We start from the raw sequence: 27532 nt of genomic DNA, 5'->3' as shown, positions 1-27532 counted from the left end.
CTGGCAGAGACAAGAGTACTATATTGACAAAAGGAACCTATTCCTATTAATTTTGGTGCTCCCAGGAAGAGGATGTTGTGGTCGTTCATTTTTTGGCCAGTGGTAATCAACTGCAATTGCTAGGTTCCAATTTATTTGTTATTTGAAAACTATTAAAACTCCATGTTATTTCTTACCTAGAGAGGTTAGGACGCCACCTGTAATTAAATACTGGGGGAGGATGTTTTTTCTTTTAAGTCAGTGTTACTTAGGAGCAGCATTTAAAGAATTCAGATAGGACATGGTGAAGATAAGTAGAAGCTACTGGAAGTTGGTTAAGTAAATTTCCTGTTGGGCAGATAAAATAATCTTTACAATTACTGTGTTCTAGCAGTAGTTTCAAGATAAAAAAAATACACTTCACAGCTATTCTCTACACACAGGATCAGAACCACAGCTGCTGAAAATTGACCTTGTACCCATAAGTCACCTAACATTTACTGCAGCTTGTCACAAGACTGGCTTTCTGGATCCTTGGGAGAAGCTCAGGTGATCTTGTGTGCACTGTTTCAAGGAACTGTGTTTTCTTCCAGCAATTAGTCTCTTTCCACATTTTGGTTTTGAGGCATCACCACTCCAAGTGTCAAACTCCAGCTTTTCCAGAGTGATGGCAGCTGATCCCAGCAGTAAAACCATCTAGGTTCATTGAAGCAATGGGGATGAGGGATTTACTGTGGAAAGAGATAAAGTTCTTAGCCTTCATTAAATAATTAGCAAGAAGGAATATTTTAGCAAAGATGAGGTAGCCGTTGGTTTAATATTTTAGCCATCTATGGCAAACCAGAGGAGACTGCCTCATGCTCACTAATACCTTAACTGGGCATATTGCATCTTTTGGATTACTCAAAGCAAAGCTAAGGTGGGGAATTATTGTCTCAGGAAAGCTGGCAGGACACACCTAGGACAGAAACTGAGTGTTCAACCCAGCAGGTAGGGTCCACACTTAATATAGCAGAAGCACAGGGAGTACTGCAGATTCCCAAGGGATTCAAAACAGAGAGATGCTACTAATATATTAATAGTAAATACGGTTTCCTTAACAAGAGGGTATCCAGGACACCCCTGTTGCCTCAGAGCAAAGTCCAGATGCAGAAGCAAGGCCATGTTTTGGATTTGCAGTCAGCAGCAGCCTGCACAGACTGTGGCAGGAGCTCCTGTTCCAGTGCTAGAGTTGGCAAGGCTGCAGGTGTGGGAGGGAGCACCCTGCCCAATCCTCCTGCCCATGCCCTGTACTCAGCTGCCTCCTTTCAGCTCCCTTTGGAGCATGGTGGCACTGGCTGCCAAACAGGTCCTGCTCTGGTGGGGCTGCCAGTGTGCTTGTGCTGGCTCTGCCTGCTGCTCCTGCAGGGGTTCCTGTGCCTGCCTTCCCCTCTGCACAGTGCTGGGCACTCAGCTCCTGGCCATGCCAGACTTCAGGAGATGCCAGCACAGACTGTCCTTATTGAGGATGTAGCCTTGTATGGTCAGTAATGTCTGTGGTGCATTGTGAGAACTGGAGCTATAAATACAGAAAATAAGGGTGATTGGTATGTTTTCCCACTTAAATTTTTATTGGACTTTTTAGAGCCAGAAATATCAGAAAGCTCCTTTAATGACAGTGGCATCCTTTAAGAGTCTCTGCAAAAACTGAGCCCTAAAACCTCTGCCCTACTAGGTCCTGCTTCACAGGCCTTGAGGCAAAATCATTCTGAGTGAGGCTGTGCCAAGAGAAGACCCTTCTGAGCCTCCCATTTCTGACTCTGAAAGACGTGGAAGTTCCCCATCTATATAAACACTTACAAGCTTTTCCAAAGCTGGTGGAGGAGGAATCTTAGGATGAGCATAAGGATTCCAGCTGCGTCCCACAGCCACCCTGTCATGCAGGAGGGGAGCAGTCCCGTAGTACCTGGGGCCAGGAGCAGCACAGGGGAGTCCAGGATGCTCACCCTCAATGATGTCTTTGTGTCTCAGGATAAATTCTCCCCACATGGAACTATTTCCTAGAGTAGAAAAATCAGTGGCAAGCCCCTCCCCAGCTGCTGGGATGGGCTTGCTTGGAAAAATGCACTGTTATAACATGGGTTTCATCTTTTGGCAGCTGTTGCATAAATAACTTTCTCTTACTGGAAGCAAAGACAATGGTTGGGGTTTTTGTAAAAAATATTTTGTACCTTTAACACTATCAAGTATTATTTGAGTTCTCCACAGCTGCAGAAGAAAACAGCTGCTGGGTCCTGGTTTTGACCAGAAAAAGTCATAGTCGTGACATTGAATTATACAAGCACAGAGATCCAAATGGCTTGTTTTTATTTATTTTGTTTTCTGAAATCTATAAAAATAAACATCTTCAAGACTATGGAACTTTGCCAAAAGTTAAAAATATAACTGAAGAAGAAAGTAACAGCCACACACTGTTCCTAACCCAAATTTAACATTAAAAACCCCAATCTAGCCACAGCAGAGGAACTCTAACCAGCCTTTTCTACTCCACGAACTCACTTACCTCTCACCCCATAAAGAAAATTTTTGAATGCAAAAAGAAATTAAGAACATCATTCATTATCATACTCTAAATGTTGCTTAGCCCTTTTGTTGTCTATCAGGTTCTTTTTGCCATGCATACTCCCTAAAACCCACAGCTTCAGTCTCAAATAACCTATTAAAGCATTTGTGAGGCATCACCCTGATTTTTCTGCTGAAGAGCAGGCTGTGTCTCAGGAATCTGCAAGGCACATGCAAAGAGAATTATTAAATGATTTTCAGTCTGTGGTCTACAGTCTGCAGGGACTTCATGAACTATTTCTGAAGAATCCAGGACAAACAATCAAAGCAAGCAAGATGCTTGTCACTATGCTTTGATTTCACGGTCAGTCCATTAGAAACAATATTTTTAAATGTTTAGGCAAAAGATAGAAGAAATCATCCAAGGTTAGAGGCAGTCTAGAAAAGTCTAAGAAGAGCAGGAGCTTGTTTCATACGTACTACTTTCTGGACTGTAAGTGTTTCAACTAGCTGAAATGTGAAGCTATGGTGATTTTTTTATAGCTTCTCAGCAGCATTTTGCAGTCCATGCAGAATTCTTGCTGCTGCACCAATTTTCTCAGCAGCATCCATGCCAGATAGCTTAAAGTTAGTGCAGTGGTTTCATTACCTTTACAGTGCTACTTTATTTGATCTGTTGTCATTTCAGTGAGCCAAGAGGCTTTGCTCTTATCTTAAAAGTAGGAACATTATTGAATTTTTTGGTGTTTTTGCATTATAGATCTACTATGCTGATTTACACAGCCAGCCCCAGATCTTCTTGACTTATTAAGCATCACCAGATCTACTCCATTTTTTCCTAATCTGGGTACAGCTCTCTTGCAACAGAGAGACTAAAATAAGCTCAGCTGTGTTAGTATTTGTCATGTTGTCTGTTATATCACAGCTCTGTGTGGTGCAGAGCCTGCTGCAAAGGTTGCAGAGTTACTGCCCAGAAAACAGTTCTGCCTTGGAAAGCAGCCTGACACCTCAGCCCAGCAGCCTGCTCATGCTCAGCTGATTCTCCTGCAGGGAAATGGATCACCAGTGGAACCGCTGTGCTGCTCTCTGGGTTCAGGCTGCTGTCTCAGCACAGCACTGCTCTGACTGGAGCCAGCCCAGCACCTCTGAGCTGTGAAATGCAGACAGGACCCCCATGTGCCAGCCCCAAAATCGCTGAAGGCACGGGGAGTATTTCACACAGACCACATCAACTCTAGACAGCATGTTTCCACAAAGAAGTAAAGAGAAAATAACAAAACATTTTTCCATCTCTTGTGCTGTGAGAATGTTAATCCAAGTTCATGGTGTTTAACAGGCTACACAAGTAGGACAGCTGGTCTGCAAATGCTTCTGCTATTGATGCAGTGCCATAGGATCAGAGCTGCCATCAGTGGACATACTGTCTGCTCACCTTCCCTTTTGTGAAACAAAACTTTCACACCCTAAAGCATCTTCCCCATCAGCTTTCTCACTTCCCCCTCATTTATGTGCCATTCTAGAAAGCTGGCCACTGTTCCTCCCAGCACTGGTGTCATATTGCTGCTCACCATCAGCCTGCATTCTGCAATTTTGGAGTGTAATCTCTGAGCTAAAGAGGACTTCTGGCTGCCCTGTAATTTATTGAGGTCTTTCTAAGACACAAGCCTGGTTATCCCAGGGCATCCTGGATGGCTGAGTGTTAAATCAGAGGCAGTCTTTACTGCAAGTCACAGACTCAGACTCTGTACCAACACTGAAATTCATCAGCCCTGCTGCCCCTGGTCTGCCACCAGCCCTAATCCCCCCGATGGCTCTGGGCACCAGGACAGCACTGGGAACAGCAGCAGGGATTGGCCAAAGGGGAGGACAGGGCAGGGCGGGAAGGTGTGGCAGAGGGAGAAAGGGAGAGAAATTCTTATCTGGAGCTCATGTTCTGCCCTAGATGAGGCCAGCTCTGTGGACGTGGCTATGACAGATTCACAGAACAGGGAAAATTGGGAGGAGCCCCTTTTGTGGGCAGGGGTACAGCCCCTGGAGCCCCCAGCCCTCTGATGGGGATTGGGTTGAGCCCCCTCCACACACCATGTTCCCATGCTTGCTTACACAGGCAGCATGGTGCAGGGATGGTTTCACCTCTCCTGCCTTTAGGTGTCTATAGCAGGACTGCCAAGGGGGATTGAGTCAATAAAATTGATGGAGCTGAAGGATGGAATCATCTAACCAAGCACAGCATCTGCTTCAGCATGGCATGAGCTCTGCTCCAGCCTCAGCTACAGGATTAACTCCTCACAAGCAAGGGAAAGCCCCAAGGTGCCAAGCTCAGGCAGGGACATTGCATTTGGTTAGAGGTCAGTGCCATGCTCAGAACCCAAAAATGAAGTAGACTAGAATGCAGTGAGGACCAATCCTGGCAAGACAATGGCAGTGATAGTCACACCAGCACATAGCTGAGGAATGTGGATAAAAATAAAACCTGTGGGAACAAAACAAAATTCTGAAAGCACTACAATAACCATTGGTTAAATAGCACAGTGTTTACTGGCATTCCCATAACATCCAAAAACCTTTAGCAGGGTTCAAAGCTTTGCTGTGCTAAGTGCTGCTCAGCCATATAATTAAAAGACCCTCCTGACCCCTTGAGATCACGTGCAGGAGCAGGAAGATCCATGTGTGGTCATCACCCATTTGCTGTGACTCTTTTTTTCCCCAACCATTTCCAAAAGTTTCTCAGCATTGCCCATTTCTCTCAAGGGATTGTGCTGGAACACAGTAACTTGATTTGGGCAAGCACTTGAGTTAAAACAGCTCTGCCTCAGAAAAAGGGATATAATGTTGCTTGCAAACTTTCTGACATTGCAAGGCCAGGCTGGTACCATGACATTTCAGATTTCCTTTTAGGTGATCTCAGGTTGTTTCCACAGGTCTCAAGAACTTCAGCCAAGACTTTAAAACAGATTGAAGTTAGAAAGAAAAATATTCTGATTATTCCCCAAGTATGTGAAGAAACTTCTCTTTATATACAAGAACCAGAACATTTGGAGGAAAATAGGAAAGAAGCATATTTACAGACCTCCTTGATATCTCAGTAAACACAGGAAGGAATTTAAACATTACTACAGGCTCAAAGCAACTTGTTAGAGAAAACAGAAAAATATTTTACACATTTTTTACTTTTTTTGCATACCAGGTGTGGTTTTTTCTGAGTTCAGGTGTGTGTCAAGTACCCAGCTCCAGGTATCTTCAAGAACTCTTATGTCCAGTCTTTGAAATAAAGTATTTTAAAACATTTTTAATCCACATAGAAGATTTGGAATACACAAGGGTTTCTTTGCAGTTGCAAATGAAATCTTCAAAGAAAGCCCAGGAGGCTTATTGAAGATGGAACTGGGGAAAAAAAACCCAACAAAACAAAACCAAACAAACAAACAAACAACAACAACAACAACAGCAACAACAAAAAGTACCCTAAGCATGGACACAAGAATCAGTATTGGCTGCTGGGGATGTGACACTGTGAGATGACCTGAGAGAACAAAATGTCTGTAAAAAACAGAAAAGAACAAAGAAAAATAACTGGATTTAAAGGAGCTTGCTTGACTTGGAGCTTCTTAAATACCTGTAAAAATTCATGGAGATTTACCAAATCCCATAAGTGAGCCAATTGTGTAAGTGTCCGGAGAGTAGATTATTTTTATTTAGCTAGAAGTATCTGCAATATATATATCCTTAAAACCATTTGCTTTGTGTAAAATGGAGGATGCACCTTTGAGAATTGTGCAATCAAAGGAAAGCATGGAAATTAAGTCAGAAATAGAAAAATGTGTCAACAGTTGCATCAGAGAGAAACAAACTAAACTGTTACTTTCAGTACAGCATTTTCTCCCTTTGTGAGCTGTATTATAGCCAAAAGAAAGCAGCAAAGAAGAGAATCAGGTCAATTTGAGACGTGATTTATTTTGAACCTTCTCTGTAGCACGTTTAACACAACCACATTTCACTGTGCTGCTAAGAATAGTCCTATGGAGACTGGGAGAAATCTAAAGCATGTGTGCATGTTTGCACTGGGTTAAGGCACCTCAGGCAAACCAAGTCTTCATTTTTGGGACATGAAGTGACACTTAGGCTCCTCCTTTGCCTCCAGGGACAGAGTCTTACTGAGTAATGAGTAGGTATTTAAATTATTAGCACTGAGGAGAAAACTTAGATGAAACTTGGACTTCACGGAGGAAAAGGCTGCTCAGAGTGTTGGTTACAGCTCTCAGGAAGCAAATGGTCATGAAAGTTGCTTCAATACAAACACTGATACCGTTTTGCTGGCTTTGAAGTGTTTAAAGTGCGTGCTGGAAGGTGTTTGAGCATCACATCTGAGCACCATGCCTAAATGAAACTGCTGCTGATTGCAGCACAATTAGCATTTGTACAGAGAGATGAACAAGAAGAGCAGGGCTGGTCTTCACTGCAGAGTCAAATTAACTTTGTGATGTTGTGAGTTGAATGTTGCCTTTGTATTAAGTCCTGCTGACGCACAATAACCTCACTCAAGCATGCTGTAGAACAGATACAAGACAGATAAGCGCTGCCAGCCTTCACACACATTCCCATAAATTCTGTGCATCAAAAAAGGATGAAATTGTGCTAGAATTCACAGAGAAGTGGTTTACAGAAAGATCTCCTGTACCTTTTCTGGTAATTGCAACCCAGACCAAAATGATCCCTGCAGTTCTCTGCCTCAGCAGTCTGTTAGAAGCTCCTCTTTCTCTTTCTCTTTTATCTTACAGCAGAAGCAGCAGAAATAAAACTTTCTCTTTTTTCCCCCAAACCCGTGTGTGTGCACATGAATAGGGGTTTGCACACTGCCAGATCACTCTGCAGCGCAAGTTTAATCTGATCACATGTGGGCATATGACTGCACTGCTGTCAAACCAGACAGGGCACATGATGGAGTTTTCCCTGTCCTTTTCTGTTAACATGAAGTTTATGTCAGCCAGGGGAGAGTGGATGACACCTGATCTCTCACAAGGCCCAGCAGGATGAGTTTAACCCCTTGTGCTCCTCTGAAGGAATCCAGCAGGGCAGAAGTGGGGCATGGCAGGCCAGCACCCTGCAGCTGGGGCTGTGCCAGCCTGGGTGCCATGAGCACAGCCCAGAAAAGGGGACTGACCCAGCCGGCCAAGCCTCCCAGCAGGACACAATCCCAATGCCAGCTTACACTGGCAGATTTAAAATGGATTTGCACTTGGCATCCTGGCTTGAGCCATGGCACAGCAGCCTGTGGTGCTGCTCTTCATTGTTTACCTCACACGACATCACCTCAGAGTGAAATAATTCCAAAAAATAGTTCTAAAATAGCTCTGCTGGCACACTGCCAATGTTCCACTGTATGGTACAAGGCTCACAGCGTGCATTTGCCTCCCTGGATCAAGAAGAGAAGCTGAGATCCCTCTGCTGGCCTTCTCTGACAGACTGCTACCATCTCGTGGCCATTCTTGCTCTCTCTGCTGGCAACAGCACCCGACCTCTTTAAAAGCTTGTTCTGTTTTCCCCATCCTCTTAGCTGTTCCACTAGAAATAAACAATTATTTGGGAAAGAAGTAGCAAACCCAAAGCACTTTAGATAGTCTAGGACAGTGTAGAAAGAATAAGATTAAAGAAAAAAGTGTTCAAAACATTTTTCATAAAGTTTACACAAGAATCTGAAAATAGCACCTATCGCTTCATTTTGCAAAAGTAAATAAAATTCTTTTAAGGAATAAATAAATAAAAAATATATATACATAAAATTTTTATATATGCTTATATAGTTATATAGAACATGTCTATGATATATTATATATATTATATATATATATAACACAGATCCTTTAAAAAATAAATAATTTGTGAAGAATATTTCTTCAATATCAAGCAAAGCTTTAGTGCACCCATCCTGAATTCCTGTCATCCTTGATTCAATCAGAAGCAAACTGAGACTTAGAGAGAAAAACAGTTTGCACTATAAAGTTTCAAGAAAACATTTAAAATCAAGCTGCTATCAACACAAGCATTTTTTTTCCCAAGAAAGAATACAAAAATTTCCTGGGGACCCCAGACTAAAGTTTAAGCTATGAAGTCCCCCCTGTCAGCAGCAAACTTTAGAGCTCATGTAAGGGATAATGCTGCCCAGTGGACAAGACAGATTTCTGACATAGTTTTCATTGGCGGTTCTTCCACTCCAAACTCTGAGCAGTCTCTCCTGCCTCCTAACCCTGCCCTCTCTGCCTCTCCTGTTCACCTCTCTGAACAAAGGATGGACTCTTAGCAAAACACTGCACCTTACACACGATTCTGATTGAGAAGGTGTTTTTTTTAGTATCATGATGATAGAAATAAAATTAGATCATTGAAATAATAGCATATGACTGAGTTTATTTTGTTTATGATTAGAATATGGAAATAATTGTTTATACAAGGGAAGTAAATCTGATCATTCAACTGGCATTTTGGGAGAAGAAAAAAGCAATTCTGGAAATCACACCTGCTTGCCCCTCAGACCATCTTCCCTACAGAGAGAGAAACTCATCCATTGCTTTCCAGCGCTGAAGGTGCAGAGCCTGACTCTAGAGGGGGTTGTGTAACCATATGTGAGTGTGACTGTGACAGGGAGGAGGAAACTCTCCTGGGTGTGTGAAGAAGCACTAGTCAGCCCCTCATGTCGTGTACAAAGTGATACACCCATAACAAATATAACTCCTGATACAGAAGCCTTGGCATTTGCCTTGTGGCAGCAAACAGCAGAACTCCCATGGGTGTTTAGCACTGGAGAATGTTTGTGGAGCTCTGTTTTTCTGCTACATCCATGATCAAGAGCACACAGTAACATGTTGAGCACTCCAAGAAGAAGGTTTGAATTCTCCCTCTTCTGCTCAGTAAAGAACACATCACCCACATCCACTTCTGGGGCCATGTGTCCCCTTTGTGACTTGCTTTGGGCAAGGTCCAGGGGGCTGGACAGCCGTGCCTTCCTGCAATTCACAGAAATCCTGGGCATGTATATTCACACATAACCTACTTGGACTCCTGTGTCAGCCAAGGAACTACCACTGGTGCCTCTAGAAGCAGTGGAGGAAAAGCAGGTCTTCCAGGGAGCAAACCCAAGCAGATCCAAAATCCAGTGCTCTGAACTGTTCCTCATGAGTGCACAACTTCATGGACAACAGAGGAAGCTGGAGGAGTCCAGCCAGTTTGCCTGGGTGGCTGTGACCTCCAACACCACAGTTATCCCTCATCTCCTGTGCAAATTGACCTTTCTGTTGGGCCTTCATCACATAACCCAGCAGACCTTGCTGCTCATGCCTCCTCAGACAGCTGAGAACATCCTGCCTCAGTTATAGGGGCAGGAGTGTAATCTAGGCATGGGGTACTGGTGCAGGACATGAATTACAGACACTGGGTCTGATTCTTCTGCAGGCCACAAAACAAACCAAAACAGGCAGCTCTTCTCTGGAAATAAACAAAATCAAACCAGCCTGCTATGGACTTTCAATTTTATTTTAGTATTTAAATTTAGTACGTTTAGTATGAAGACTGCCCCCTAGCTAATTTGTGACAGAAGATAGTCAGCACTGTTCTTACATATTAAGACTCTTTCAATTATTCCCCTGCATTTTCCCTGTAAAACCACAGGTTGGAAGAAAATGCAAGGGAAAATATATCTTCAAATTACTGTGAAGGTCTAAACAAAATTGGAAATTGATCTACCCACACTTAATGGTTCTTGACCTAGGTGACTAGTCTCACCTTGCAGCTCACCCTTAACCACCAGGTTATGAGCCAGACCTCCCTTAGAGTTAGGTATCCACTACAGGTTAAAAATGGGTTCATCAGTTTTGTGTTTAATTACTTTACTTCTCATATATGATGTCATCTACACTTGAAACCTGATCCTTCGGAAGAAAAAATTTAGTTTATTATGGGGTTTTGTTGTGAAGAGAATTAAATCTAGAAACCAGATCAAAGCAATGAGAATTTTTTTCTAGTAAAAAATTAGTACTACTGGCGCTGTATCTGATTCAGCCCAAAAGCAAATACAAAGACACATGAAACCAAACTTCTGTCTTTTGGCCTGATATAAGGAGATAGTAGGAAGGCTAGGGAATGGTTTGGAAAGGGATCCTTTCATATCTATGATCCTATGACGAGTAATTAACTCTGAGCAGTGTTGCAGTCAGTGCACAGTACCAGCAGTCCCAACCATCCAAAAAATACATTTTTTTCAAAGCCTTTTCTCAGCCTGTCATGTTTTCATTTGAGTGGCCTTTCCCAACTTCGAAGAATTCCTTGCTGGGAAGCAAGTAATCCCTCACCAAGTTCAGATGTGTCCTTGTTACCCCTAAAATACAGTTTGTCCAGATGTAGGCCTGCATTTCTGCACAGAACTCCTCCTTGTTACTGTCTCTATAAGCCTATGTTTGCACCACACAAAGGCAAAAAAATAAAACCAATTAGCCATACATGTCAATTAGAGAAATTGCTGTCGCAGCTAAATTGAGTGAAACAAAGCTGCAGGCAGGCAAAGTTCAGACTTTAGTCCTGAGGTCTTACACTTTCAGTACAAATCTCATGCCCAGTTATTGGCAATGTCAGCACTGTATTTCAGGGCTACAGGGTTAAATGTGAATGTCAGCTAATGACTGATTTTTTGCAGGCTGTACAGAAATCCTAGTGCAGGCCTATTTTGAGATAGTGAAGGCTCAGGCAGTTTGTGTGCCTTATATATACAACAAATTGCAATTCAGAAATAAAAAAATAAAAATTGGAAATGCATAGAGGTGGGACTGAGACATCTATGACCTTATTCTGCCTTTTTTTCAGAGTGAATACTCACGACCCCTGAATCATTGTACACTACAACAGGTTTGGACACAATGCTGCCATAGCAAACTCCTGACAAAGGAGGTTTTATCTAGAAGTGACTTATTTAGGAGAAGATGTGAACAGCCTAAGAAACCTTGCTGTCAGATGTAGGCAGATGAAGCCCTTGCTTTGATCTCCTTTACAAATAGAATTCAAAACCTGATGAATCAATGTGATTTTACATGTAATTTTAAAGCACTTGGGAATAAATTGTTTTGCTATGGATGGGGAAGCAAACTAGTCCCAGTTACACATCTGCCTCATCTTCTTTAAGTTCTGCTTGTCCTGTTACTTATCCCAGAAGTCCAGCTTGGCTCAATCCATTGTTCTCAGTGAAAAACAATATGAACCAGCTTAAAATGAGTTTGTTGAGAAAATATGAGCAAAGAAAGATAAGAGCCAAAAGAGAAAGTGAAAAATATGAGATCTGTGTAACTGCAATATCAACACTGAAGTCTGTGTTGGAAGGATATTTTGTTTTTGCCAAAATTTATAAACAAAACCTGGTCAGATTGGATCAGTTCTTGAATACAGACTTCTCTGTCTGGCAAGGATTCATTGGACAGAGTTGAAGGGATTAGTTGCCTTATTCCACTGTCATTGGTTGAATATCAGATTTATTTATTATTTCCTGTGTTTGCTAAGTTGATCCAGTTGCCTTGGATGAACTTGGAACTTCTGGCAGTTGTTGATTTTGGTCCTGGGATACTTTTACATGGATAAGAAAGGATTATAATACGTTTGCAATCCTAGGATATCTAGTTGTGGCCACAAAATGTTCAGAAGCTCAAAACTGAAAGGGATTTGGAACCTTTTTTGAGGCAAATACAGTTAGTAAAGGCTTGTAATACACAGTAAAGCACTGGTACTCTTTGAGATTAGTTCATTTAGAAATTAGGTGCTTCTGCAGGATGGGCATATTACCTGTCATGAGTAAGTTGCTACACTTGGTGCCCAGGAGAACTGGTAAGGGCTGTGTAGGAAGGAACCTCTGTCCTTTGCAACTGGACATGCAAATTTACTGCAAGGGATAGGATGTGGAGGAACACTCTGAACCTCAGCTCCCTGCCTTTCTGCAAACAAGGACAGGGATTTCTCTTACAATCTTTTAGTTGCTGTTCTTTAAAAATGCAGCTTTCCATGAATTAATTACTGACTTGAACTTCGTGCACAAGCCACTGGAAGTGAATCTGATTTCAGCCTGTACAGCTCTCCAGAAATGTGGGTGTTGTGGTGGTGTGATTCTCAGCCTTCATTAACAAAACTTTCCAAGCAAGGGGAAGAAAACTGCTGCCTTGAAGTGTGGCCAGGTGACCCTCCTGTTCCTGAGGAATGACCTGCAGGCAGTTAAAAGAATTTAGTAATTCCTGGGACAGCAAACATCAAGCTGCAGTAGAACATGGGTGCTTGCTTGGCACTGAATGTGTACTCTAGGTGATCATCATACACACAAACTCAACAAATTCCTTAAGCACCTGCTTTTAAAGCATAGTGTGGAGAATGTTCTAAGACACTCTAGTTATTACTAAGAGTTTTAATCAAGACACCAGTTGCATTACTACCATGCTTGGTGAGATTAGGGATCTTCTCCCAGCAGTTGCTTAGACTTTGATTTATAACACTGTGAATCAGATTTGCACCTGGTTCAGTGCAGGGTGCTTCTTCATGGCCTTGCACCTTGTTTGACACTACCTCATGCTACAGTGCTAGCCAGCATCCCACTGTTTGTCTGCTCTCTGCCTATGAATTCTGTGTTTGAGTACTGCTGACCCCACACCAACCTCCACGCAAGCACACACACACAGTGGTGCTGCTTCCAAGCAAGCAATGTGCAGGCAGGGATGTTTTAGTGCTTCACTGCTGACAGCTTTAGCAAGGAAACAGCCTGTGCAAACATGGCTTGTGGCCACTGCTGCACTCAGAAACCAGCACTAAGGAACAGCACAAGAAATGGCTGGTAAAGACTGGAAATAAATCAAGAATTGCAAAACCAGTGCAGGGCAAGGCAGACATTATTATTTCTCCCTTACTTGGATGCTCCAGTTGCCTGACCAAGACACCTGCTACTTTGCCCACTACTGTCCTTACACCTCAACAACATGTAGGAGCACCTGGTGGCCATCTCTGAAGGCCCAGTGGTGTCTAAGTTCTGCAAGGTTCACATCTTATGCTGCTCGCTGTGAAACACAGTGTAAGTTTTAACTATCCCCACCACTACCCCCCTCCAAAAGGGGCAAGGGCACTGAGCAGAAGGCTGCAATAGTGACAGTGAGGGTGCATCCAGGAGGAACTAAGAATTCCTGGATAACAAAGGGCTTTATGGATTTCATTCTTGGTGACTCAAGCAAAGTTCAACTCCTGCAGGATAATTTTGTCTTGAAAGCACTACCTATATTTAATCCAGGTGGTTTGATTGTGGGAAAACACCTCTGCATTTTAACAGGCCAGGAGCTGTACTTCAAATACAGATCTATTGTGAAGAAATGTTTCCCTTCCATCTGGTATAACTAAAGCATGGTCAAAATGCAATCTTATTTTCTTTCCCTTTAGAATACCCCACTCTCTTTTCCACTACATCTTTGTTAGTTTGATGTCTCTGTGTCCCTTATTGTTTTGGTATTGTTTACATCTTTGCACTGCACCCAAGCCTTTCTGATTGCTTCTTTTAGATAAAGTTTCTTTTCAGAATGAGTTATTTTTATTTCAATATTGTGCAGGTTTTCGTTTAATATATTATCTCATTTCTGGTAATATCTTCAGAGTAAAAGAGTAGAAAAGAACAATGTCTTGTTCTTCAAGACATTTTCAGTGCATTTCTCCCCATGTCCTCTGCAAATATTTACTTACCAATTCCTTATTTCTTTCATTTTCTTCTTTTCTGGCATACAGCCACTTTTGAGAATGAAGTTAGGTTTAGAATAGATCCCAGATGTCCTTTTGATAGCAAAGATTGCCAAGTTTGCTGTATGTTCTGCTACAAAGGGCTTTGATTTCTTGTGCAGACTTCTACTCACAAAGCCATTGATGGATATAAAATTAAACCTTCTGGTATTAAACTAAAACCTAAACCAGTAAACTAAATCTCTCCAGGTTAACTTGTATAACAAACTAACACAAAAAAGACTCTTGTGCAAAAAGCCAGCATCAGAATTATTACATTTAATGTTTTTCACCTTGTTACAACCTGTATTAAATAATGTTTGTGCTCTTTCAAATGAATGCTTTGGCCTGTAGATCCCTAACTTACAGGAGACTGATGCTTCAGCCTGCAGACAAAACACTCCTTTCCATATGAAAGACTTGGAGTCCAAAGGAGAGTATTTCCACAATGTATTCTTGGACTACTGTGTAAATAACAATCAGGTAAAAGAAGCTTTCCCTACACCCTTTCTCCTGCCTCATTAGCCCAGCTGTAAAAAACATAATAGGCTGTAAGTTTATAGCAATAATAAATTTGATAATGGCTTTCTCTAAGCAATAAACTAAATTTGTGGTATTTCTTACTATTATCTATGCCTGAAGGAACATGAGAAGGCAGTAAAACAGCAAGCAAGGGTAAATTCCAAGGTCCTGAATTTTGATGTGTTAAACTGGAATTCCAGGTAACTTAGAACTATTCAGATATGCCACAATTTATTATATCTTCTCTGTATCTCATAAAGAATGCCAGAGTAAATGTTAGAAGTGTTACTAAACTGGACTTTCAAGAGTCACACTATTCAATTTAACACTATTTTAAATATTGCACATAAACAGTTCACTGGAAGAAGCAAAGCACTGTATCTATGCCAGGTGGCCTTTCTGAGGAGAAAAAAAAACTGTGGTGATGCAGAGCTTGGTCTATTGCATCACTCAAATCCATACACTGCTTTTTCTGCAGCCTGGCATTTTGCAGACAATCTAGGCACAGTGAAAGGTGCATTATTTGGTCTGTGTAAACCTTATTTCATTAACCATGGAAGACACAATTCTGATTGCTTTTAGCCAAAGTGGTGAAGTTCAGGGTAGCTGACAGAAGAGCAAGGATCTGTATGCTGACCAGACAATACACCTATTAAACATGATCAGCTCCTCTGGAGCTGGGATTGAAGGTACTTGAGACAAGAGTTTGTGTTCACACTTAGGTATTTATTGTTTCTTATTAGTGTTACAGCCTCATAGCTGTGAGTTCTGCAGTCTTTCATTAGTAAGGTACAAAATAATTAACTATCTCTTGTTAAAAGGTCTTTTAAGGTTAAACTATCCAATTAAGAAATGATACCTAGATTATTTTCCTTTTTAACTCAATAACTAATCCTTTGAAGCCCGCAATATGGACTTTTCTGTTTAGTGACAAAATATCACCTAAACTTATGAAGAAGGAAGAAGAAAGTAAAGAAAAACAACCTGTTTCTGCCTTAAAACTTTCATTTTGTTTCATATTTATTACTATATTTTAAAACTGTAAACTCTAAGCTTTCTATTCTGGGATATTACACACTTCTAACTAACTACACACCTGCAGTTCTAGTGTTATCAATCAATTTTGGAAGCCTTCTCCACAGCTTCAGGTTAAATGTAGTGTTCTCTTGTGGGTCTGTGCCTTTCAGCACAGAAAGTTTAAAATCTAGGGTTCCAACACTCCTTCTGTGTAGACTGTGAGGTCAGAGGTGCAGGTGATTTTAGAGAGAAGAGCTGTGGGCCTAACATGGTCATTTATTAGGGAATAAAACCTTTGTACACTTCTCTTTTGGGAAACATTAATAGGTTGGATCCATATCATCAAATTTAAGATGTCCATAGTATAGAAATCAAGATCTGGGCTACAAAACTGGCGCTGAAACACAAAGAAATAAAAAGACACGTGCATAAACTTAGATTAAATATTAGGAAAAAAATCTTCACTACAAGGGTGAAGACTGACAAGAACAGGCTGGCCAGAGAAGCTGTTGGTGCTTTATCCCTGGAAGTGCTCAAGGTAGGTTGGGTGGGACTTGGAGCAACCTGGTCTAGCGGAAGGTGTGCCTGCCCATGGCAGGGGATTTGGAACTAAGTGATCTTTAAGGTCTCTTCCAACCAGACCACTTTGTGATTCTGTGATGGTTCTGTGATCTTGATGCATCGTCAGAGAACAAGTCAGACGAGCAGTGCAGACCAGGAGTATTCATTTTCCCTGTAGCTTAACCCTGACCATCCAGGAGGCAGTTTTTGTCCCCAGGAAGGTGGCTGTCACCTGTCAGCTTCTGCAGCACTGCTGAGTAAGCAGGGTCAGGATGGGGAGGGCACAAGCATTAAGCACAAGGAGTATCATGCTCTGTACTTTGGCGTCACTTGTACTTTGCAACACCCAGCTCAGAGGGCTCAGGAGCTGTGTCCTCCTCTCACACACACAGAAGAGCCATCTCAGAGTCACTAAGGGCCCATTGCCTACATCTAAGCTCATAGACAAATGTGGCCTCAGATTTAGAGAGTGATTTCACAGGAGGACAAGTGTGACAGTGTTCACAGGCGTCTTAGGATGAGGGAAGAGACGTAGATCTGACTCTATGTTACAGGAGGCTTGATTTATTATTTTATGATATATATTACATTAAAACTATACTAAAAAGAATAGAAGAAAAAGTTCTCGTCAGAAGGCTAGGCTAAGAATAGAAAAGAATGAATCAACAAAGGTCTGTGGCTCGGACAGAGAGAGAGCCAGCTCTGCCATGAGTGGCCATTAATTCCAAACATCCACGAGACCAATCACAGATCCACCTGTTGCATTCCACAGCAGCAGACAACCATTGTTTACATTTTGTTTCTGAGGCCTCTCAGCTTCTCAGAAGGGAAAAATCCTAAAGAAGGATTTTTAATGAAAAGATGTCTGTGACAGACAAGGGGACATTTTATTTTTCTGTAACCTATATTTGCTTGTTTTGCTGAGATAAAAAGGGTTGAAGCATGTTTTTCTCCTTGTTTACTTGGTGTTTGTTTATTTCATGCTTGTGATTAACATACTATTACTCAAGAGGTTTCCCACAGACATGCAAAGCAAACTCCTGTGAGTAAAAGACTTTTAGAAAGCTTGGGGATGAAATTTAGCCAACAATAATAGTTCCTGTAAATTGTTGCTTCCTGTTTGTGACATAAATACTGTAAATAAACAACAGGGAAAAAAAGAAAACTTAGCAGAGGAGATGTTCAGGACTGAACACCACTTTGGCCACCTAAGAGCCTGAGGCTATGTAAGGCAACGCTTGCTAAGACCTATAAACAGCAGTATACATTGCAAAACTGTTTGTCATGCCAAGCTTCACTAGGTCCTGTTCTGTCATTTTGGTGCTAAAATACAAGCAAAGACACATTTCATGCAATGAAATTGTATGCATAGCATTCATACATCTTTCAGGCAATGAATAAAGTTCTTTTGCTGGATGTGTACCAGAAGCAAAACATGTCAGGGTGATGCTGTTACTATGTAAAGCAAGTAACAGCAGTTTATCAAATCGATCATGATCCCTTCAAGAAACAACTTTTCTTCTTCTCATGAGTATGTACGTGCATTTCACCATGTGGATCTACTTCAGTGACCAAGTTTATTACATCAAAAGACTTAACAAAATTTCTGTTGTTGATCTTGATGAAAGTTGTTAAAGGCATTTGAAAAAAGGTGAATAGCAAGGAATATCACAGCTGCAGTAGAATTTTTGACAGAAATTCATGCTGGAGCTGTACGTAGCCCTCAACAACACTTTGCTGATGTTCAGCCTAGAAAAATGTATGGCCTCAAGATGTAAAATAGGAGCACTGTTATTGTTGCCTAGAGAAAGCAAACTGTTATTTGGAAAGAAGTCACATTGATATTTCAATGGGTGATATTCTTTTTATGTACATGCACTTTATAATACTGACTGCTTTCATTGGTTCAAGAGGTAGACCAGCATTTCTCGACTTTTAGCATTTTATGCCAATAATTTTTTTCAGAAGCCCAAACATATGAAAAACAGAGCAGTGGCAATTAATACTACTGAGAAAGCATAGCTGTCCAGTTCCCAGACTAAAAATAAACAAGCCATATTGAGTAGGAAGTGAGCTCCTTGGTCAATATGATATGTTTGTATCCAGGTTCATAAGTATTTGCTAAAAAGAACAGCATAAGGAATTCAACCTTGAGCAGCTTTCTTACATGTACTCTTTCTGGCATTGTGATTATCATGTTTATTTACAATTGTTGGTTTGAGTTGTTGGGGCTTTTTTAATTTGTAACTCTAATATTCCCCTATGAATCAAAATGTTCACCAAGACACCATAAAGAAAACACCCTAACACAGCAGGAGAACATTTTCACAGCATGGCTAAGAGCAGAAGTCATAAAAGCAAAATTACCTGTATTTTTCATCCCAGGAGCAACATGCTGTGGCTGTTTGGGGCTTTTTTCTGACCAGAGACAGATATATGAAAATTGAATTTAATTACCGTAACTTTACATGAACAATTTTGTCACCAAAAGAAAAATACCAGCCTTTACATGGTAACTGTTTCCCCATTAGTTATGGAAGTCTTAGCAAGATTCTCCCGTCCCAGCCTAATGTAAACTCCCTGAACAGCCCCTAAAGTGGCTGACTGATAGATAACACCTCTTTGTCAACCAGTCTTTTGGAACTTGTTAGTCATAATAATTCAATCCTATTTTTATTCTTTTTGCAGAAACTCCAGGCACTACTCTGTTTCACAGACTCAAGGCACTGATACTCAACCTAAGATATTTCAAGTACCTGAGCCAGTGAAAGAAAGTAAACATTACAAGTTTCTTTAATTCTTTAAATACCAATAAGCCATTTTTTTCTATAACCTCAGACCTCAGTAAAGAGTATGTTCCACAAAGAGAAGTACAGAGTTCTTTGGCTGGATTTCCTTCAATCTCAGCATTTGGAAGAGCTCTCTTTTCTGTAATTTAAACTGTCTTCATCACATTACTACACTATGATTTACTGATTGACAACAATCTCAGTGGAGAAAAAAATAAACCCAAGGCAAATTCCAGAGAGGTAAAAAAATATTTTCTCCTATTGGCAGTAGGATGTATCATTTGTAATAGTGTGCTCATTCGGCTAAATATTATTAATGAAATTCAATATCAACTGTAAAGGCACCTCTTTGCTTAGAATAAAAGGTTTTTTAAAATGTTGTAAATATTCTTTGTTTCTCAAGGGACAAACCACCCCATACACTGTCAGACCTGGCTCACCTCACCTGTTGGTCATGGACCTCACCCCATGGTTCTGTGAGGGGAGGTGCTTGCACAGACCATTACAGCTGGAATTGGCTCCTGTGGGACAGGCAGTACAGGTCAGCAGAGTTCAAGTACAGTTTAAGCACGGTTCAGCTGAGTATATTGCAGTGTTATGATCAGTAAGAGCTTGCCTGCCAAAGAGGAGATTAGTAAAGAATGGCTCTTAAAGGCTTGGCAGCTCCTCCCCCAGCTGCAGATTTCATTCCTAGATATTGTGTATTGTAACCAAGGGGTGAAATGTAACAGATCACATTCTTAGGCTTTCCCGGAATGGGCATTGCTTAGAGGAAGTTTAACAAACAAATAAATAAGTATCCCAGCTCTTAATATTTTTTCTGTGTTTCTGTGTTTTATAGCCAGACTGGAGTATTATCCCACAGAATCATATGTGGGATAAGGTGTAGTAGTTTACTTTTAAAACAGAAGGTAAAAAATTTTGCAAAGTCCCAGTTCATCTCATACTTTCCTATATTACTAAACTGCTGAGTGTTTGCTTTAACTGCACAATGAGAAATGGGAAATCAAGAACTGCAGAGCAGTTAATTCCACTTTAAAACCACATAAGTCTTCCTAATGCATGCAAAAATGATGTCCATTTCAGGAAACAATTCCAGGAAGCAACAGTCACACGGGAATTTAGCAGAAGCTGGCTCCTGGAACATGCTCTCTTTTCCCACCCACAGAAAACAGAACCCAGCAGCCCAAACACTCCATCCAGTCTCTCCTACTTCCAGGCACACATAGGTAGAAGCCCTACTCTCTTTCTCCTCTCCCTTCCCATTCCTTCTCCATGGGACATGCTGATGGTCATTCCCCTGCTCACCTCATCCCCACGAGACTTGTCCTTCCCAGCCATTCCATCATCAGACTTGGGCATTGGAAGCCCAAGAGGCAGGCAGAGCAGACCTGTAAAATGCCCCAGGAAGGGGAATGGAAAGGCAAACAGCATCCTGCCCAGCTTCAGGCACAATCTTCCCTGCCCAAACACCTGGAAGGAGCAGGCAGGGGAACTGCCTGCTAGAGAGGCAGCCAAAGGTGTGGAAGGAAGCCTCCAGAGTCAGATGTCATCTGGGACCAAGGACAAGCCTTGAGTCAAATTTGGACTGGACTTCTCCCTTTTGGCATCCCAGGAGGCATTAAAAGCAGCAGAGACTGAGACCCTGCTGGGGAGGAGACATGGGGCTCCTCAGGAAACACTGAAAAATGCTTCTGCCACAGGGGCACAATCGGGCAACCAGCTCTGGCCAGTGAGATGCCACACTCCAAGAGCAACATTCCCAAATGGTGTATTTTAAACATTTAAACTTTTTCAACATCACCTCCTAATGGTACAGTAGTCAGTAATTCCAAAATGTTGGAAGCCAAGCAGGGGGACAATCACTCCGGGGAGAAATGCTCTGCATGGCAGAGCAGACCCAGTGTGGCAGTCATCCTGATTACCGATTCAAACGGGAACCCAGTGTGAAAGCAAGGATATTTTTGAAGGAGCTGCCCATGCCAGTGACACAGTAGCTTCACTTGTGGTGCTGAGATCTGCTAAGGAGCTGGTTGATCACCACCTTACCTTTTTCTCCCTGAATGACAGAAAAATGAATCATGTTCCCAAAGTGCAAGACCCCTCCCTCTTGGGAGCACAAACACGTCCCTGCCAAAGAGTTTTATTTCACTGGAACAGAGGTCTTGCCTCAGAAGTCTCTTATCCCTCAGTTTCCCAGCCATCAGCCCCAATACTAGAAGATGGCCGTGTTCAGCCCCAAGGCTTCCTTCTCCCCTTTCATCTCAGCCACTCTGGACTGCTGGACTTCATTTGCTGCAAGACTTCTGTCCCCACTCACCAGAACCCCTGCCTACACCACCCATGAGCTGAACTCCTTGATGCAGATCCTTGTCCCTCTCCATGCTGAGGTATTCCACACACAGAGGCACACTGGAAGGCATCTCCCCACCACCACTTGCATGCCTCTGTTCACTGAGCTTCTCTTAGGACTTCCTCCTGTATTTCTTTCCACTTACTTTGTGCTCTTGGATGTGAATGCCAGTATTACAGGCTCACAGCATGTGTACCACATGGACATTTCTAGACCATGCCTAAGCATGGAATTATGAGGTGAAAATCAGCTTCATGGTGTGAAAAATGCCAATTGCTTGTTTTTTAAATTTTTAAAAGTTTAATAGTAATAAAATGGTTATTAAAATAGTAATATAATTAGAGTAATAATAATTTGGACAATTTGAATTAGGACAATATGAGACAATAGAGACAAGGAGTTATGGATGTCCGGGTACCTTTTTCTGGGCAGCACAAGCCCGAAAAAGGACACCTGTTAACAAAGGATTAACCCTTAAAAGCAATAGCCTGTTGCATATTCATACACCTCATACATGATGCATAAATTCCATTCAAACACAGGATTCTGTCTGGTCATCGTCAACTTCTTCCTCTGAATCCTAACAGCACCTTTGAGGCAGGAAGAAGTTCATTTCTTCTGCTGAGAGGGCAATAAATTCCCTTTCTCTGAAAGATTTAGGTGTCCTGTGGCTGCTATCTCTCTGTGAGTCCTTTCTTTTAAAAAAAAGTATCCAAAATAGCATAGTTTCTATTTTAACATTTTTTATAACCTAAAACTGTATTTAGCACACTGCTTAAGAGAATTAACACAGCATTACTTTCTAACACAACACGTATAATATTCTTTTTAATACTTGCAAAAAGCCAATCATAAAATACTCATCTTTCACAATGGCTAGGCGTCCCACATGCATCAAGCCCCAGCACACAGAGGAGGGCTAACCCCACCACAAAGACCGCTGGTAGGACTAACAGCTCCAGATCGGCCCAGGAGGAATAAAGGCAGGAGAGTTTTGTCCCTTCCATAACTGGAGGTGTCAGTGGCTCCCTGAAGCAGCAGGCACCTTGGCACCTTGCTCTGTGCCTGCGTAAGCGGCTGCGGGCAGGGAGCTGGGGCCACGCCGTGTCTGGGAAACACCGGGACGGAGGGAGGGAGGGATCCGTGTCCAAAGTGCACGAAGGGCAGTGCTGAGGTACTGACATCCGTGCTGGGACGGTCAGTCACCTCTAAAGAAGTGTCCAAACAAAACTCAACAAATTAATCAAAGCCCTCACGGACACCCAAGCTACTCTAACAGCACAGCAATCTGGGTGAGCTTAGCCCGGTCAGGTTTTCGTGCTGGTTAGTACAACAGGGAGAAGGAAAGGAAACGCAAGCCCGAGCCTGGCGCAGGTTGTGGAGCTGCGCTTGGCTTGTTTTCTTGGTCAGAGGCAGCTGACTGTATATCGGGAAACAGCACTGCCCAGAACCGAAAGAGAAAGCAGAGATAGCGATCTTCACGTGACAAAAACAGGCTGGGGACAGCCCTGCGCAGCCAGCGCAGCTCCGCCGGCAGCCGCAGAACCGCTTGTGTCCTATCCCGGCACCAGAGCCCTCTGCAGCGTGTTCCAGCTCCGCTCCCACCCACATGGGCAGCCCGTAAGTATCCTGCACTGAGACCCCGCTTTCTAATGTCACTGGCACTGGGGAGAACTGCCAGAAGTGGTGTTGCAGGTTGCAGATGTCTTGGAGGGTCCTTCCCCTGCTTTAAGATGCTTTAAGGGCAGTTCCCCCACAGTCTGTCCCATTTGCTGCTGGTTGGTTTCTGTGTACCAGCAATCCTTAGCTTGTCATGGCCTTTCTTCACCCACGGTTTCTCCGCAGCTTAATCTCCCTGAGGGGGAAACACGATCCGGATAGCTGGGGTGGGGAGGTGGTGAAGGGACCCGACAGATGTCTTGAAGGAAGAGTGTCATGTCCAAAGCATGACACTTTCCCATTACTCTTGTACAGCATTTTTCCCCTCAGCAGCCAGGGAGAGGAGAGACAGGAAAGTCAAACTGTCTGGGGGGCTCTTCAGTGCCAAAGGAAATGCCCATTCCCTCGCCTCCTTGCACTCAGCCCCACTGCAGCGGCATCCAGTGGCTCACAGAGATGCCTGTCCCTGCACAGATCCTGTGCCAGGGCTGTGTGCCCTCCTGTCCCCTTGCCCAGGGTCTCTGCCTGCTCCTTGCCGGAGGAAGGCACAGCCCCAGCCTGGCAAGGGTGCCCACTGCCTGTGAGCAGCAGAGGGAAGGGCTGTGCAGTCCCAAAAGCACAGAGGGTGCCAGGAGCCTTATGTCCCACACAGAGACCTCAGGGAGCTCCTGAGCCATTCCCACGGGGCCTGTCTCTGCCAGGGAGACTGAGACACAGAGCTCTGCTATGGTGAAACCTAGTGTTTCCATCAATGCCAGTCCAGGAACAAGGAGGTTGGCTCCAGGCTAGAGCTCCCTGTGCCATGTTCAGGTTCCCCTTTCTTGCACCTTTGAGGAAGAGCCACAGAGTTTCCCATCCAAAGGCACAGACACCTCCTTAGAGGCAGTGAGACTGTCTGGGAAAACCCAAACTGTAGACTGGGTGAGAGCTCTTTCCTGTTTGTCTCTCGCTTCTCAGCCAGGCTGCTGCTAAACCTGCCTCAGTGATGAACTGCAGAGCTCACCAATGTCCTATCTGTGTGCCAGGTCTCAGCCTTCACTGCCTCCAGGCCAGTTCTCCATCCAGCTGGCACAGGGCCATCCCAGGCATGTTTTCTGGTCCTGTCAGTCACACATAGGGACAGAGATTTTCCTGCTGGGGAGGCAGCAGGAGGCAAAGATGCCAGCAATTTAACCATGAAGAGAGGGACATCGCTGGGAAAATATGTCCTTACACACATGAGCCTCAAAGCAGAGGAGAGGGCAGAGGTACCATGGGCTTTCCCCAGGTCCCCATGCATGCAGAGATCACACAGCAGCACAGGGTCTCTGAGGTGGCTGTCCTCCACCCCTGCCATATGTTACCATAAACCTGATGGGAATTTAATTCTCTGTCCCCTCTCTAGTAAACGTGCAACTAGGACAAATTTTGATAGCTTGTACATTTTATGGATACCAAAGGAGTGAGCATGAGATGACTGAACAAAAAGCCATCTTTCTACAAGCCTGCCTTCCCTAGGAAACTGGTCTAAAGAAATACAACAGCAAGAGTTGGTGGGCGGGCAGGGCCAAGAGTCAGCTGGGCTGCAGAAATCCCTGTAGACCTGGTCAGCCAGCCAAGAGCTCCCTCCAAGTGCAGCTTGTTCTTCCTCTCAGGGTAAGGCAGGGCAGCAGGAAGAATGATGAGTGGTGTGAGCCCTTGCAGGACAGGGAGAGGAAGAGCAGCAATGCCTGGGTGCAGGAGACCATGTGTGAGACAAACCAAGCAACAACACTAGGGAAGAGAGAAACCATGGTGAATTACATTTCACCAGAGGTCTCATTTTGCAGCACATCCTGTACCCAAGCACAGATATTTTCCTGGTTGCTTGTGTCTTCATTGCAGATTGAGAAAAATGGGCATCCTCCATGTGAGCTTCCAGTCCCTCCAGAAGCCTTTTGAGAAGAAGCCCTCCAAGGGAGGCTACAAGAAGTGAGGGGAAAGCGACCAGGGGAAGTGGACAAGTTGGTATCTGATGCTGTGACCCCCCTTCCATGCTGTGTGTGTGCTTCTCTTGGGAGAAATTTGGGACTGAGAAGCTTCATCTCTGTGCTCATTAAACAGAGGTGCCCCACTTCCAAGTTTCCAGGGAGAGATGAGGAGTGGGAGGGGAATGCTGAAGGGTCTCTAGTCAACAGCACTGAGTACAGATTGAGTAGAGTCTCTTCTGGCACTCTAAAAACTCACAGGCTGTACCAAATTCATAATCAGCTTTGAGTGATTGTCTAGGAGGATATCCAGGTTATCACAGACTATTCTGAACAGGAAGGGACTCAGAGTCCAATTCTTAAGTAAATAATATACCACTGGGTAATAGGCAGTGGAAGGGGACAGTAGGGCCAATGTGAACTTCTTAAAGGAGAGTGGTAAATTATTCTCAGCAGCTGAAGCTTGTCAGAGGGAGGAAGAGTTAATTGCAAAGCCTCAAGCCTAAGGCTGGGCTTGAAGCCAAGGTCCCTTGAGTCCTGTGTTTGTGCCTCTCTGCAGACCTGGCTGGAGAGTGCTTCAATGCCATGTGGCTCTGCAGGCAGTGACGGCCTTTCCTGATGCCACTTCCCTGTTTTTCAGCGTGAAGCAGAAGCCTACAGGACGGCATTAGAGGACAGTACACATTCCAGGGAGAGGAGCAAAGTCGGCTTTGCCAACCAGGCTGAGAGAGGAGCAAGGTGGATGGCAATCACAGGTGTGTCTCAGTAGCACCCATGTCCCAGTGCCTGCAGGAGGATCCAGGGTGCCCCTCTGAGCTTGGCACCTGCCTGTCTGTGTAGGGCACTGCTCCCCAGGCAACCAAGACAGAGGAGCACCATGTCTACCAACCTCAGTGGGTAGCAGAGCTCCAGGTGGAAATAGGGCAGGGAGGCAAGGGGAGCCCTGCAGTTCAGCCAGTCATGTCTGCACTTTACTCAGTAGTCCAAAGACCAAAAGGGATGTGCTTGTCTGATAAAAGCTGAAAGAAAGGCATTATCCCAGAATAGCTCTTATCATGCTTCTTACCAGACAGCAGTTTTTCTCTCCTCCCATTCCTGCAGTTTGCTGACAAATGCCTTTTTCCAGTGAGATCATGATGCAAAGGGCATGTGTGGAGCTGAGTCATACTCTCCTCCCAGTACTGGTCCACGCATGGGTCACACCTTTGCTGTGACCAGAAGTGTAGCAAATGCACTCCCCTCACAGTGCAGTAACACATGTGCAGCACAGTCCTAGGCAGGACTGAGACACTCCTGCTCTGTTTGCAAGGGGAGTCCCCAGACCCCAGCCATAAGGCTCAGAGCCCATCTTGGGAAGGGTGCCGTAAGACGCAACAACTGAGAGGTCCCCCCTTCATGTTTTGCAACAGGCATCCCCACAGCAGCTCTTACCATGGTAGCAGGAAAGCATGCAGGCACCAGGATGGGTGTGCTGCCACAGTGGTGTGCCAAGAACCTGCTGCCCGCGCTGGCTTTACTGGAGGCTGTTGGGACCCTGGCCCTGATGTGCTACGCTCTGCTGTACGAGGCCGGGAACCTGGTGAACCTCCCTGACAAATGCATTGGCTTTTACAACTTCTGCCTGTGGAATGGTACAGCTGGGCAGCTGCAGTGCCTGGACACCCAGCATCTGCAGGCCATGGGCATCAGTCTACTGCAACTGGGACTAGCCAGGGTTTGTGTGTATACCTGCCTGGTCTTCGTCCTCTTCCACATCCCTTTTGTTTTAAATGTGAATTCCACATTTAAAGGGCAGGGAGAGGGATGGAAGATGATTCGCATCATACTCTTCATCAAGATGATAATCCTGTCTGGAGGCCTGGGTATGTTTCTTTTACAAACCTCACACTGGATTCACCCCTCTGATTTCACTGGAGGCTTCCTGGCACTGCTTGGGACTCAGGCTCTGCTACTGCTCCAGATTCTCACTGTCACTGTGTACCTCAGCTGGACCAAGCACACACATATGTGTCAAAACCTGTTAACTGAGGAGGCCCTGCTAACTAAGATTTGACAGTGAAGAAGATACAAGAGCTATTGGTAACATGATTTAAAATTGTAATCCATATACAGCTTTACTCCCTAGCAAAAATCTGATTCCCAGTCCAAAGGCTCATGTCCAGCCATGCTCTGGCACATTGCTGTGTGCAGCATTCCTGCATCAACCTGGCAGCAGACGACAGCCACAGCACTGAATCTTCCCAGGTACAACAGCGTGTAACACCCCTCAGTTTGGGGCACAGCATCAGTGACAGCACTTCTGGCCCCAAAGAGCAGTGAAGGTAGCAGAACCAGCTACCAGTGGGCACAGCGCTCTGCTCATACCTAGTCTAAGTAAAAAAAGTTGCTAGTGC

The 27532-nt window shown here is 43.7% G+C and overlaps 1 protein-coding gene across 1 annotated transcript; it reads left to right on the top strand.

The window, feature by feature from the left end:
- The first annotated feature begins 23045 nt into the window (after positions 1-23045).
- On the top strand, positions 23046-27287 carry TMEM140 (transmembrane protein 140). The gene is made up of 4 exons (XM_064702175.1): positions 23046-23154; positions 25057-25175; positions 25780-25894; positions 26549-27287. Exons 3-4 carry the CDS (start codon positions 25882-25884, stop codon positions 27190-27192), a joined length of 657 nt encoding a protein of 218 aa, XP_064558245.1. The 5' UTR covers positions 23046-23154; positions 25057-25175; positions 25780-25881; the 3' UTR covers positions 27193-27287.
- Positions 27288-27532: the final 245 nt, after the last annotated feature.

Source organism: Zonotrichia leucophrys, chromosome 1A (genome assembly GCF_028769735.1).
Source record: "Zonotrichia leucophrys gambelii isolate GWCS_2022_RI chromosome 1A, RI_Zleu_2.0, whole genome shotgun sequence".
In the NCBI taxonomy this organism is placed as follows: Eukaryota; Metazoa; Chordata; class Aves; order Passeriformes; family Passerellidae; genus Zonotrichia; species Zonotrichia leucophrys.
This window is presented reverse-complemented; position numbering and strand designations above follow the sequence as displayed.